Below are 13,950 nucleotides of genomic sequence, written 5' to 3'. Positions count from 1 at the left end.
CTCCGCAGCAGCTCCTCGGTGTACTGCTGTAGCTGCTGCTGCTGCTGTTGCTGCTAGACTTGATCTGCATGTAATGAAACTCCCCCTAAGGGCCCTATAGAAGTCCTTACGGCGTCCCTGCTTGTCTGCGAGGGTTGCTGCCGTTGCTGCCGCTGCTGCTGCTGCTGCTTCTTGCGGCGCTGCTGATTATCGACTTTTGATGGAGCTGCTGCTCTTCCTCCTGTGGCTGCTGCTGCTGCTGAAACGTATTGAGGCAGTTCAGCAGCGCTGAGGAGCGCTATGCAGAGAAGGGCTGCAAGTCGTTGCTGCAGCTGCTGCTGCTGTTCACATTTGCCGCTGCTCGCGGGAGCTGCTGCTGCTGCGGCTCCTGCCGCTGCTGCTGCAGCGCAGTGCCTTTCCTTCTGGTTGGTCTAAAACCCAATCTGTATAAGCTTCCTAATTTAAGCAACTTTTATCTTATAGCCGCAACAGCAGCAACACCCAATGGGGCCCGCCGCTGCTGCATGCAGCAGCAGCAGCAGCAGCTGCCGCTTCTACAGCAGCAAGACACAACCCCACCGCAGCCGACAACCCTCCACCGCAGTTGCCAGGGACACTCGCAGAGGTTTCAGAAGCTGGATATTGCACGACGAATGCCTCGCGGCAGCAAACAGCAGCAGCAGCAGCAGCAGCCGCAGTAGCAGCAGCAGCAGCAGCAACCGCTGATCAGAGAACCACGCATGTACATACTGCTGCAGCAGCACTGTTGACAATAGCAGGAGGCCAGCCCTGCAGTGGCCGCCGTGGCAGCGAAGATGGCGCTGCAACTGCATTGGTGGCCAAATAGCTGATAAGTGCTGCTGCTGCAGCCGCTGCAGCTGCTGCAGCAAGCGCTGCAGCAGCAGCAGCTGATGCTGCGGCCGTCACAATGGAAGAAGCCACGGAGCATAGAGACGGCGCTGCAGCTGAAGGAGCTGCTGCTGCTGCCACTGTACCGGGGGCCGCAGCAGCTAGTTCTGCTGCTGCAACAGCAGTAGCAGCAGTAGCAGCAGCAAATGCCTGCTACGGCAGCAGCAACAGCAAAAAACGGACACACGAAGCTGTTACCACTGGCTCCCCCTCTCCCAAACGTGTGCAGCCGGCTGCCGCAGCTGGCAGCAGCAGCAGCAGCAGCGAGGCCTCAGCATCAGCACCAGCACAGTTCGCAGCAGGGCGGCAGCAGCAGCAGCGGCAGCAGCAGCAGCAGCAGCAGCAGCAGCGGTCCCTGCGGCGAGCCAACCCTTTAAATTTGCGCTTTTGCGTCGCTTTGCAACGCCTGCGGAAGTCCGCCACTCTCAGGAAGGACCTCCGCATAGCCAGTGCCCACAGAAAGGTAAACCCTAAACCCTAAACCCTAAACCCTTAGACCCCAAACCCTATTTGGCGCGCACAGGATGCGCTTGAAGTCCAGCTTCAAGGGTTTAGGGTTTACAGCTGGCGATCCCTAGGGCTCTGCTACTGCGGCATGCTAGCGTTGTAGCCTCCCAGGGTTTAGGGCTTAGGGTTTAGGGTTTAGGGTTTAGGGTTTAGGGTTTGGGCTGCAGGGCATCGTGTCGCTCCTGCGCTTCCCTCTCCCCCTCTTTGGTTTGGCTCGAGCGGAGCTGCTGGGGGGAGTTGGGCGGAAGACTGCCAGCATCCTGATGCAGTAAACCCTAAACCCTAAACCCTAAACCCTAAACCCTAGTTGGCGAGTGCTAGACGCTGCTTGCCGAGCTGCCACGCACAGTTCATAGGCAGCAATATGCAAACCCTAAACCCTAGACCCTGCGCCCTCGGCCAGGTTCTTGAGATGCTGAGCCGCAACCCCTGAGGATTTAGGATTTAGGGTTTAGGGTTTAGCGCTTGTAGGGTAGAGTCTAGGGTTTAGGGTTTGCTCGTTGAGCCCAAAGCCCTCGCAAGAAGTGCTTCTATTCTAAACCCTAAGCCCTAAATTCAAAGCCGCCATCTTGTGTTTCTGCTGCTGCTGCTGCTGCTGCTGTTGCTGCTGCTACAGCGTTCTGGCAGCTGCTCCGGAGCCGCTAGACCGAGACCCTGACAAGCTGTTCTCCGCCGTTTCTGCTGCTGCTGCTGCTGCTGCTGGCGCCGGTGGCTGTGGTTCTGCTGCTGCAACAGAAGCAGCAGCAGTTGCTGCTGCTTGTGCTGCTGCTCCGGACTGCAGCAGCGACATGCTGCTGCAGCTGCACAGACACCGCGTAGCAGCACTGAAGCGGGCAGAGGCCTTTGCAGAGGCAGAGCGGAGGCGGGGCCGGCTGCCCCTCCTCAGCAGCAGCAGCAGCAGCAGCAGCAGCAGCGGTGGAGGTGCAGCCTTGAAGCTGCCTCCCCGCTGCAGCAGCAGGTGGACGGTGCTGCTGTGTCTGTACAGCTTCGGCCACTTCTTTAAGCGCCGGCGCATGCGGCTGGCGCAAATTGCTGCTGCTGCCAACAAGCTGAGGCTGCAGGTAAACCCTAAACCCTAAACCCTAAACCCTAAATACATCCCACTCACGTCCTCAGCGCTATGTTCACTGGCCGGCCGTTCAGGCTGCTGCTGTAGCTACAGCAGCTGCTGCTGTAGCTGCAGCCGCTGCTGCTGCTGGAGCCGCTGCGGCTCCCGCTGCGGCTGCTGCTGTAGCCGCTGCGGCTGCTCATGCTGCTGCTGTGGCCGCTGCTGCTGCTGCTGCATACGTGAGGTGATGCAGTGTACGTACACTGCGTTTCAGGGCATCAGCTGCGCCGTTAGCAGCCTCCGCGTTGCAGCGGAGAAGTTGGTGCAGGAAGGGTTGCTGCTGCAGTATCCCCACAGCAGCGTCAGCAGCAGCAGCAGCAGCAGCAGCAGCAGCAGCAGCAGCAGTAGCAGGGGGGCATCAGCAGTTTCGCTGCCCTTGGGGGATGCTCAACCCATACTGCGCCAGCCGCTGCAGCAGCAGAAGCAGCGGCAGAAGCAGCAGGAGCGGCAGCAGCAGCGGCTGCAGCAGCAGCTGCTGCGCTATGGCCTGAGCCCCACTGGTGAGGAAGTAGCAGCAAGGTGTGCTGCTGCTGTTACTGCTCCCCTGGCATCCGCCAGCCCCCCGTGTACAGAGACAAGCAGCAGCTGCAGCAACAGCAGTTGCTGCAGCAACGCTGAAAGCAGCAGCAGCAGCTGCAGCAGCAGCGAGGAATGTGACGTAGTTAGGGAAACAGCACCAAAACCAGCTCGCGTCTCCACTGCTGCTGCTGCCACTGCTGCCGCTACTGCTGCTGCACCTGCAGCTGCAACTGCTCTTGCTTCATCAGCAACCACTGTAAATTCATTGGCAGGAACGACAGCAGCAGCAGCAGCAGCAGCGGCGGCAGCAGGTGCAGCGGCAGCAACCCCGAAGAAGTCAGCTGCAGCAGCAGCTGCTGCTGCATTAGCTGCCTGCAACGTCGCATTGGTGACAGAGCCCTTACTTGAGAGGATCAGGCGGGCTGGAACTAAAGCAGCAGCAGCAGCAAGAGCAGCAGCAGCAGCAACAGCAACTGCAGCAGCAGCTGTAACAACGGCAACAGCAGCGGCAGCGACAGCAGCAGGTACTCCTCTTGCAGTGGCGGCTGGCACTCCAGTAGCAGCAGGAGGAGATGCCTCAAGGAGCCCAAGAGCAAAAGCAGCAGCAGTTAGAGCGTCAGCAGCAGCTGAAGCAGCAGCAACAGCAGCAGCGGCAGCAGTAGCGACAACAACAATAACAGAAAGGAGCCCAGAGGCAGCAGCAGCAGCACCACCAGAGTCTCCGGGTAGCTTTCAGCAGCAACGGCTGCGAGCTGCTCAGGCATTGGCAGCAGCAGCAGCAGCAGCAACAAGAGTCCTTGCTGCCTGCAGCAAACCGCCAGAGCTGCTGCTGCTGGTAGACACGCGAGAACGGAATGGCAGCAGCAACCGCAGCAAGCGCCTGCAGCAGCAGACGCTGCTGCAGCGGTTGCTGCAGCGCAACAAGGTGCCCCTAGAGCAGCGCTGCCTCCCTGTGGGTGACTTTGCATGGATCTGGAGACCAGATGCTGCTGGTGTTGCTGCTGCTGCAGCGGAAGGAGCAGCAGCAAAGCCGCAGCAGCAGCTCGAATACTTGCTGCCGATCTTAGTGGAAAGAAAAACACCAGGGGACCTGATGGCTTCGATCCTTGACGGCAGGTCAGTTAGAATCAAGGGTCAGGGGTTTAGGGTTTAGGGTTTAGGGGTTAGTGTTTAGGGTTTAGAACTGAGGAGGTGTTTTCTGCAGGTACACAGACCAGCAGCAGCGGCTGATGGAGACACTGGGTATCGAGACAGCAATATTTTTGTTTGAGGGGGACTGCAGCAGCAGCAGCAGCAGCGGGGGCTCTGCTGCTGCTGTTGCTGCTGCTGCGGCCCCGCAGGTGCAGCGCAACGCTGCTGCTGTCCGTACAGCGCAAGTGCATGCGCTGCTGCTCTCTGGCTTCCACGTGCTGCAGGCAGCAAACCCTCGGCACTCGTGAGTCTTTTCATGCTGTTTTAAATGAGGCTGAAGGGTTTAGGGTTTAGGGTTTAGGGTTTAAGGTTTAGGGTTGGGGCTATGCGTGCTCTGCCTCAGTGCCGCCCTGCTCACGCTGCTGCACAGGCGGCTGCAGCAGCGGCTTTCAGCTTACTGGCAACAGCAGCAACAGCAGCAGCAGCAACAGCAACAGCAGCAGCAGCAGCAGCAGCAGCAGCAGTTTCTGCTGTGGAGGGTTTGGGCGGATGCGACAAGGAAACAGAGTCAGCGCAGCACTCAAGAGATGTTCTTCTTGCAGCTCAGAGCTGTACGGCAGTCCAAACCCTAAACCCTTAACCCTAAACCCTAGGCCTTGGCAGTCGAGGCTAATTGTCTCAGGCGGTTATACGGCCGCCGTGCAGCCTGCCATACTTGCTGCTGCTGTTACTCTTGCTGCTGCACTTTTCGCTGCTGCTGCTTGCTGCTGCTGTTGCAGATTGAGGGGATCGGCTGCTCAATGGCTCTTCAGATTGCTGCTGCCTTCCAAACCCCGGCATTGCTGCGGCGATTCTTCCGCAGCAGCAGCAGCAGCAGCAACAGCATCAACAGTAGTGAGCTGGACGCTGCAAAGACAGAAGAGCTGTTTGCTGCTTTTTTGCAGAAGCTGAAGCAGCAAAAAGGCTCTGCAGCAGCAGCAGCAGCCACACCTGCTGCTACCCCTGCCCCTGCAGCAACGCCGAAAAGCAGCAGCAGCAGCAAGCGGAGGACCCCCAGCGCTTCTTTTTGCAGCGGCAAGCGATTAACGCAGCTTAAAGGGAACGCAAGGCTGGCCAAAGTAGGCCCTAGGGTTTAGGGTTTAGGGTTTAGGGTTGAGGGCGTAGGGTTTAGGGTTTAGAGTTTAGGGTTTGACGCTGCCACCGCTGTTTCATTCTTTGCAGATTTTTTTCGTTCTGAGGGAGTTCTATTGCGGACCTGTGCAAAGCGCTGCTGTTGCTCCTGGTGCTGCTGCTGCTGCTGCTGCTCCCGTTGCTGCTGCCCCTTCTGCTGCTGAGGGTATTGAGGATGCTGCTGAGGAAGTCTTTACGGAGCAGCACGACACAGAGTCGCAGCAGCCAGTGCTGCAACGAGACACAATAGCAGCAGCACCAGCAACAGCAGCAACAGCAGCAGCAGCAGCAGCCGCAGCAGCAACAGTAACAGCGGCAGCGGCAGCAGCAGCAGAAGCCTCAGCATGCAGCATATTTGAGCTGCCCTCGCCCAGTGAGTCTGATGAGGAAGAGCTGCTGCATCTAAGTCCAGCAGCAACACAACCCGCTGCTGCTGCTGCTGCTGCTACTACTGCATGGTGCGCCGGCACAGCAGAAGATCCGCTAGAGGTTTGAACTGCCCTTGAGGCACTTGCTGCTGCGGCATCTGCAGCAGCAGCAGCAGCAGCAGCAGCTTTTGCTGCTTCTTATCCGCAGCGCTTGGCATGTTGTCGTTGGCAATTAAAACGAAGCAAACTCAAGAACAAACAAAACACAATTCTGCATTTTTTTATTAAGTCTGTGGCTACAAATCAATTTTAAATTAAATCTGGTTTTTGCTGCCAGCAGCCGGGAGCTGCTGCCGGCCTTGGGGTGTACAGACAGCTCGTGTCTTTTATCTCTGTTCTTCCTTTTCACAAGCCGCCTCTTTTGATTTCGCTTTTAATCTCTCGCTCCTGCCGAGGCCTAGTGCAGCTCCTGCTGTCCAGCTAGCTGCAGCTAGCTGCAGCTAGCTGGGGCTAGCCGTGGCTAGCTGGGGCTAGCCGTGGCTAGCTGTGGCTACTCGTGGCTAGCTGGGGTTGGCCGCGGCTAACTGCAGCCAGCTAAGGCCATCCGTGACTAGCTGCGGTTAGCCGTGGCCAAATTTTGGCTATTCGTGGCTAGCTGGGGCTAGCTGTGGCTAACTGTGGCTAGCTGTGGCTAGCCGTGGTTAGCTCTGGCTTGCTGTGGCTAGCTGTGGGGCGACGGAGCTCGTGGCAGGCACTGGCTTGCTGCTGCCAGTTACGATTGCCATGTTGAGCGGAATGCTATGAATTTGCTTTAATAAATTAAATAAATTTCAAACAAATTTGCAGCAAAAATAGTCCACAGACGGACAGACTTGAATGTGAGCTACGCATACACCGGAAGTGACCCGCGGCGATCCGCTGCGCCTCAGGCCCCATTGCCTCGCGCCTCTTTTTGCATTTGTTTAATGACTCAAGTAATTAATAATAAAAGTATTTCAATAATTTAATCTTTTGAATTTGTTCCAGCTTGTTTTTGGCTTAATTCCAGCTCGTTTGCGGCGTGGCTGCAGTCCTCTCGACTGCTGCGCACGGGAGACGCGGGGGACGGGGCCTCAGCGCCCGAGCCGCCTCTGTTTGGACTTTAATATATCTTTTTGGATTTCTAAATTTAAAAAAAACGTTTTCTAAAATCAAAAGTTTTATTTTTGTCGCGACTTGAAGCAATTTCATGGCCTTTTGCCGGGCGTTCCTCCCGCCACCGCTGACTGCCTCTGTCCAGAGAGCCTATAAGTTTCTCGCCATCTCTCTTCCTTTCACAAAAGATGAGACAAAGTTAAAAAGAAAATGAATACTTAATTTATTTCAAAGAAGGCGAAGCAAAAGCACCAACACGCAGCTGCGCAGACAAACAAGACGCAGCTTCTCTGTGCCAACTCACACTGAAGCCCAACAGAAGCCCTCAACCAGCGGCAGCGGCAGAAGCAGCAGCAGCAGCAGCAGCAGCAGCAGCAGCAGCAGCAGCAGCAGCAGCAGCAGCAGCGGGAGCTGTGAGTGTGGGTCTGCAGTGGATTATGCGCGGGAGGCGAGTGTGGGAGTTGCCGGGTGTGCAGGATGGGTGTGTGCTGCTGCTGCTGCTGCGGGTTGTTTGCGTGCCGGCGCAGGTGTGTGGGGTTTGAGCTGCTGCTGCTGCTGCTGGTTGCAGTGTTTGGCAACATTTGCTGCTGCTCGGGGGAGCCCTTTTGCCGCTACGAACTGCAGCAGACTCCGCAGCAAACGAAGCAGCAAAACTGCGGGTTCGTGTGCCCGGATCCGTGGGGCAAAGAAGACCCGCACGAGTGTGGGGCCCCACACCCCTGCTGCTGCGCGCCGCAGTGCGACGCAGCAGCAGCAGCAGCACGGGCCTTCGTGGGGGTGAACTGGTCGGACAAGTACTCGAGGCTGCGGCTGCCTCGGGAGAAGCTTTTTGGGATTTTGAAAAGAAATAATTTGCACCACATAAAGACCTTTTCTCCCGACGGGTTGAGTGCAATATTTGCGGTGTACGGACACCGCGCGCGGGTGTACGTGGGGCTGCCGAACCGCCTGCTGCCCGCGCTTGCTGCTTCCCCGGCCCGTGCTGCTGCAGTGGTGCAGCAGCAGCTGCTGCCCTTTGCTGCTATCCTGCGGCTGGTCATAGTGGGCAACGAGCCCCTCATTTGTATCAAAACGGCCCAGTGGGCTGCCCGCGGGGAGTGTGGGGCCCTGGGGGCCCCCGCGCTGCTGCTGCCTGCGCTGCGCAACGTCAAGGCTGCGCTGCAGGCTGTGGGGTTGGGATCGATCCCAGTGACTTCAGCTTTGAATGGAGGCATTTTAAACATGTCTCAAAACCCCTGGACTCCCTGCGTGTCTACTTACAGGCCAGCAGTTTTGCCTTTGCTGCGCCAGCTCTGGGCCTTTCTCCTTTCCCAGACTCCCCCCGCCCCTTTCTTAGTCAACATTTACTCTTGGTTTGCTGCCATGGGGGGCCACATCCCCCCCGCGCTTGCAGTGGGGGCCCCCAGGGGGCCCCCGCCGCCCGCAGACGGGAGTTTCAGCTACTACTTCAACTTCGACATGCAAGTGGACATGCACCGAGTGGCTCTTTGCAAAGAGGGCTTCGAGAAGCTGGACCTTTGGGTGGGAGAAACGGGGTGGCCTAGTTGGGGGGCCCCCCAAGCAAGTGTTTTGAATTCTTTCAACTTTTATAAAAACGTTATTCGGAGGGCCCTGGGGCTGCACCTGGTGGAGGCGCGCAGCGACAAAGTGCGGCAGCAGGGGCTGCCGCTGCCGGTCTTTCTCTTCGAAGCTTTCGACGAAAACTTCAAGTTCGAAATTGAACATGGAAACAAATTCGAAAACGCTTTTGGACTTTTCTACGAAGACGGAAGGCCCAAGTGGACCCCCGCCTTCGCCCGCAAACACCCCGAACTCGACTTCTACAGCAGCACCAGCACCAGCAGCAGCAGCAGCAGCAGCAGCAGCAGCAGCAGCGGTGGCTGCAGCGGGGGAGAGGGGGAGGATGAAGATTGTTTGCTGGGCTTTTATGAACTGCATTTGAGCAAAGAAGAGCTGGAGAGAGAAAGGCAGCGAAGCTGGCAAGAGGCACAAGAACCAGAAGACCCAAACGAAATCGAAGAACAGCAGCAGCAGCAGCAGCAGCAGGAAAGTGATGGTGATGATGAGGAGGAAGAAGAAGAGGAGGAGGAAGAGGAGGAGGAGGAGGAAGAAGAAGAAGAGGAAGAAGAAGAAACAGGGCAAACAAACGCTGCTGCAGTTGCTGCTGCTCCTGCTGCTGCTCCTGCTCCTGCCGCGGCTGCTGCTGCTCGTGCTACTGCTCCTGCTCCCACCACAGCCGCAGCAGCTGCTGCTCCTGCTGCAGCTACTGCTGCTCCTGCTGCAGCTGCAGCAGTTCCTGCTCCTGCTCCAGCTGCAGCTGCTGCTGCTCGTGCTGCTGCTCCTTCTCCTGCTCCTGCCGCAGCAGCTACTGCTCCTGTTGCTGCTCCTCCTGTAGCTGCAGCTGCTGCTCGTGCTCCTGCTCCTGCTCCTGCTGCAGCTGCTGCTGCTCGTGCTGCCGCTGTGCCTGCTACTACTCGTGCTGGTCCTGCTGGTCCTGCTGCTCCTGCTGCTCCTGCTGCTCCTGCTTCTGCTGCTGCAGCTGCAAAGCAGGGAAAACAGGCCGAAGGAGGGCGGACACCGCAGCAGCGCAAGCAGCAGCAACAGTAGTAGCAGCAGCAGCAACAGCAGCAGCAACTGATGTTGCTGCTGCTGCTGGCGGCTCGTTGCTGCTGATTCTGGGCTGCGTCTTTGCCAGCGGCTCCGCTCAAGAGCTGCTAAGAAAACAATTTTGTGATTTTTCTTCGAGATTATTTATTTATTTATTTATTTTAATAACTTTTATTCGTCAACTCTTTTGTTTACTGCAGCAAAAGGCCGTTTCAAAGCCTTTTCTCAGTATGTCTTTTACTATGGAAGCCTCCAAAAAACCTCAAACCCTAACCCCAAACCCTAGGACCCACATCCAAACCCTAAACCCTAAACCCTAAACCCTTAACGCTGCAGCGTTTCTCACGCCCAGACTCCCTGCACTGTCTGAAGCGGCTTTTCTTCAAAGACTTTATTAAAAGAGTTTTAACTACAGAGCTTTTTCTTTAGCAGCAGCTATCCACTTAAAAACTTTTCTTACTGCAAACTAGCTAGCTAGCTAGCCAGCCAGCTAGCTGGTTTGCTGCCCACTTAGCTGCTTGGCTAGCTAGCTAGCTACATCTGCGGCTACCTAGCCAGCCACTTAACTAGCTAGCTAGCCAGCTAGCTGACTGGTCAGCCAGCTATCTAGCTACCTACGCGGCCAGCAAACTGGCCAGCCAGGTAGCTAGCTACCTACGCAGCTAGCTAGCTACCTACCTAGCTAGCTAGCTAGCCACCTACCTACCTATGCAGCTAGGTAGCTAGCCAGCTATGCAGCTAGGTAGCTAGCCAGCTATGCAGCTAGGTAGCTAGCCAGCTATGCAGCTGGCTAGCTTACTAGCTAGCTAACTAGTGAGCCAGTTGGAGCAAAAAGACGCAAAATATTCAAGCGAAATTCAAATATAAACCCCATTTTACTTCCCCTGGTGTTTGCGGGTCAAGAGTCCAAATGTGAGCTCGCGACCCAGGGGAGGAGCCAAACTCTGGGAAACCCTAAACCATAAATTAGGGTTTCTCTCGTGGCGCACGCTTACCGCAGCAGCTGCCGAAGCAGCTGCTGCAGCGCCAAATGTGGAGCGTGCGCTGCCGCACATAACTAGCTAGCTAGCTAGCCAGATGAAGAGCCAGCCAGCTAGCTGCAAGAGGGCACTGCTTTAGGACATGTCTAGATCTTGTCAGTCAGATCACTGGCCAGTTGGCTAGCTAGCCACCTGGCTAGCTGGCCAAATAGCCAGCTAGCCAGATGAATAGCTAGCCAGATAGCTAGCTATCTATCCAGATAGCTAACCAGCCAGTCAGATAGCTAGCTAGTTAGCCAGATAGCTAGCTAGCCAGATAACTCGCTAGCCAAATAGCTAGCCAGCCAAATAGCTAGCCAGCCAAATAGCTAGCCAGCCAAATAGCTAGCTATTTCTGTTGCCAGCGCATCGGGCGCATCGGGCACTGGTGCAGAATCCGATATATGCCAGCTAGCCAAGCAGCTGGATCTGCTGCGCAGTTGGCTAGCTGGCCCAGCGCCGCGCTCTTCACCTAGCTAGCTAGCTAGCTAGCTAGGGCAAATTCCTCTTTCACTCCTCCTTCGGCCTGGCACTCCCGCTGTTGCTTGCCAACCACATATTTGGCTAGCTGCTGTCTGCTGCTTGGCTAGCTGCTGGCTGCTGCCTGGCTAGCTGCTGGCTGCGGGCTGGCTAGCTGCGGCCGCGCAGCAGCTCCCCCTCAGACCCCCCGGCGCCCCGCAGCGAGCCAGCGGCTAGCTGTGGCTAGCTGGTGGCTAGCTGGTGGCTAGCTGGTGGCTAGCTGGGGTTTACTTGTATTCGAAGTCGAGGAGGCTGAGGGCGTCAGCAATTTCGTGCAGCGAAACCACAGCAGAAGGCATTCGGAAAGTGGCGCGGACAGAAGAGTCTGGCTTTGGGTAGGCCGTGAGGACTAAGAGAATGCGTTTTTGCTGCAGCACAGCTTGGGCGTTGGTCCAGCCGTGCTGCTGCTGCTGCTGCTGCTGCTCGTCTGCTTCCTGCTGCTGCAGCGCCTGGCTGAAGACTTCGATCTTCTCCTGCAGAGTCTCGGCCTCCGCCAGCTGCTGCAGCAGCTGCACGAAGGACTTGCCGGGGAGGCGGCTGTACTTGCTGAGCGCGAGAATGGCCTCAATGCCCTCTGCTGCGCTGCTCTTGCTGCTGCTGCTGTTGCTGCTGCTGCTGCTGCTGCTGCTGGAGCCCGTGGGCAGCGCGTTGGTGAGCCCCGAGAGCCGGTCCAGCAGCAAGTCCTGCGGATTGCCATCGGGGTCGAGAGCTTCTTCAATTAAATCTTTTAAATTTGTTCTCCGATGCAGCAGCAAATCAAAACTCTTCAAAACTCTGTCCAGCGCTGCGCGCCCCAGCAGCTCGGCCACCTCCCCCACGTGGCTGGTGCCCTGCACCTGCAGGTACAGCGGCCGCCCCCAGCGCCCGCTGCTGCTGCTGCTGCTGCTGCTGCTGCTGCTGCTGCTGTGCTGCAGCTCCTCGGGGGAACTCACCCGCCAGTGGCCGTCGGGGAACAGAGTCTCGGCCTTGGCCATGTAGTCTCCGAAGCAATCCAGGAACTCCAACACCCGCCGGGGCCTCCCCTGGACCCAATAGTCTTCAGCTCCAACAGTTATTGGAATGGGAAATTTGTTCAAGAGGTTGAGGGGGAGGCGGGACTGCAGCAGCACAGTTTGGCTGGCAGCAGCAAAGACGGGGTAGCCGAAGCGCTTCAGGGGGCTGTGGCCCAGCCGCGCCTCCGGCTGCTGCTGCTGCTCCTTCACTGCAGCACAAGAGGCCTTCCGCGGCAGCTTCTGCAGCAGCCAGGTGAACGCGCGCCGCATAAACGACCCCAGCAGCTCGCTGCTGCCTTCCTGCTGCTGCTGCTGCAGCGCAGCAGCAACTTCCTTGTACAGCGAGCTGTCCGCCCCCAGCCGCCGCGCCAGCTCCTCCCCCCCCAGCTGCAGCACAGCCTCAGCCAGCTGCAGCGCCCGCTGCTGCAGGGGGGCCCCCTCGGGGGCCCCCCCGGGCAGCTCCCCCAGCGACAGCTGCGGGTTCTTCTGCAGCGCAGAAGCAAACACGTCCGCCAGCCGCTGCAGCACAGGGTCGCTCTTGCTGCTGCTGCTGCTGCTGCTGGAGGACGGCCGCTGCTTCCCCCGCGCCGACGCGCCGCTCAGCAGCAGCAAAAACACGCTCAGCAGCGCCAAATACCGCATTTTGAAGCAGCAGCAAACGCAAATGAACTTCAAATGGATTTGCTTCAAATGCAACTTTTCAAATTAATCAGATATGACACAACTGCTGTAGATACACCCCAGCCTGCCCCGCCCTGCGCAGAGCGCCACACCCGCGCACAATCGGCGCCCCTGAGACCCCGCTGCTTTGCTGCGGCTGCTGCTGCTGCTGCTGCTGTGGCAGCTGCTGCGGGTGCTGCTGCTGCGGCGGCTGCTGCTGCAGACGCCGCTGCTGCTGGGGTTGCTGCTGTTGCTGCGCCGGCAGCCGCAGGCGCTGGGGTGTATGCGCACTTGAAACGAAGAGGCCGCGCGCCGACGGGCTGCAGCAAATGGCCCCAAGGAAAAAACAAAGGGGAAAAAACATAAATAATACAACTTTAGATTCCAAAACCCTTAATTCTAAACCCTAGACCCTAAACCCTAAACCCTAGCTGCTGCTCCCGGGGGCGGTGGGGGGAGCGGACGCGCCTATTATGACGGCTAGATGGCCCCAGGCCGGGGTGGCGGCTGCTGCGGCCTCTCCGCGCAAATTGCTGCTTTAAACTCTTTTCCTAAATCAAAACCCACACAAAGTTTTATTTTCTTGATGGATTAAAGGAAAAATAAGCGAAAATGAGCAAAAATCCGCGAGTTGCAGCAGCGGGAGCACCAGAGCAACCGGAGGCGCAAGCCTGCAAGCCTGGCTTTGCCCTTGCCTGTGAAGCTGCTTATTTCTAGGGCCTTCGCGGGGCCTCCGCGGTTCAAAAGAATAATTCGAGGGAGTTAAATAAATTAAATTTGATTTTCTGTTTTTTTCTGCAGTTTGAGGGGCACAAAGAGGCAAACAAACAGCAAACAAACACCGAAAACGAAATCCCCGCTGGCCGCCGATGGCGACCCCTCATCAGCCCGCTCCCCCTTCTCGCCCCGTCCGCATTTATTATATTTATTTATTTTAAATGTTCAATTTTTTATAAATAGAGTGCAAATTTTTATTTATTTCTTTCTTTGATGCCTCCTTTGCCACCTCTCGATTGGCCCCGCATTTCCTGTTCGGCCGCTGCACGGGAGCGCCGAGCGATGAAGAGTCTGCGAAGGCGGGGGAAGCAAAATCAACGAGTTTGAACTTTGAAAATAAATTCAAAATATATATTTTTTAATTTTAAATGCATTTAAATTATTTTAATTCACAAGATTGCCTTGTAGATCCTGAGACAGCGCCGCTCTGGAGGGCAAACGACGCGAAACGCGGCAGCAGCAGATCGTCAGCAGCAGAAGGTACTGCTGCTGCTGCTGATGCTGGCGATCTGCTGCTGCTGCAGTAGCTGCTACTGCTGGCGTTGCTTCCT

General features: G+C 57.1%; 2 protein-coding genes across 2 annotated transcripts; one reads left to right on the top strand and one right to left on the bottom strand.

Moving 5' to 3' along the window:
- Positions 1-907: 907 nt before the first annotated feature.
- ENH_00026600 (ERCC4 domain-containing protein, related) lies at positions 908-5,818 on the top strand (the record flags this gene model as incomplete). Its single annotated transcript, XM_013578001.1, has 8 exons — positions 908-1,351; positions 1,563-1,663; positions 2,012-2,456; positions 2,718-4,138; positions 4,227-4,457; positions 4,557-4,764; positions 4,933-5,271; positions 5,375-5,818. The coding sequence occupies 8 exons, from the start codon at positions 908-910 to the stop codon at positions 5,816-5,818; spliced, it is 3,633 nt and encodes a 1,210-aa protein (XP_013433455.1).
- Positions 5,819-11,197: 5,379 nt separating this feature from the next.
- On the bottom strand, positions 11,198-12,604 carry ENH_00026590 (hypothetical protein, conserved; the record flags this gene model as incomplete). Its single annotated transcript, XM_013578000.1, has 1 exon — positions 11,198-12,604. The coding sequence occupies one exon, from the start codon at positions 12,602-12,604 to the stop codon at positions 11,198-11,200; it is 1,407 nt and encodes a 468-aa protein (XP_013433454.1).
- Positions 12,605-13,950: the final 1,346 nt, after the last annotated feature.

The sequence above is a fragment of the Eimeria necatrix genome, genomic scaffold (genome assembly GCF_000499385.1).
Source record: "Eimeria necatrix Houghton genomic scaffold, Enh_scaff1, whole genome shotgun sequence".
Lineage (NCBI taxonomy): Eukaryota > Apicomplexa > Conoidasida > Eucoccidiorida > Eimeriidae > Eimeria > Eimeria necatrix.
The sequence above is the reverse complement of the archived record's forward strand: the minus strand, read 5'-3'. Positions and strand labels throughout refer to the sequence as shown.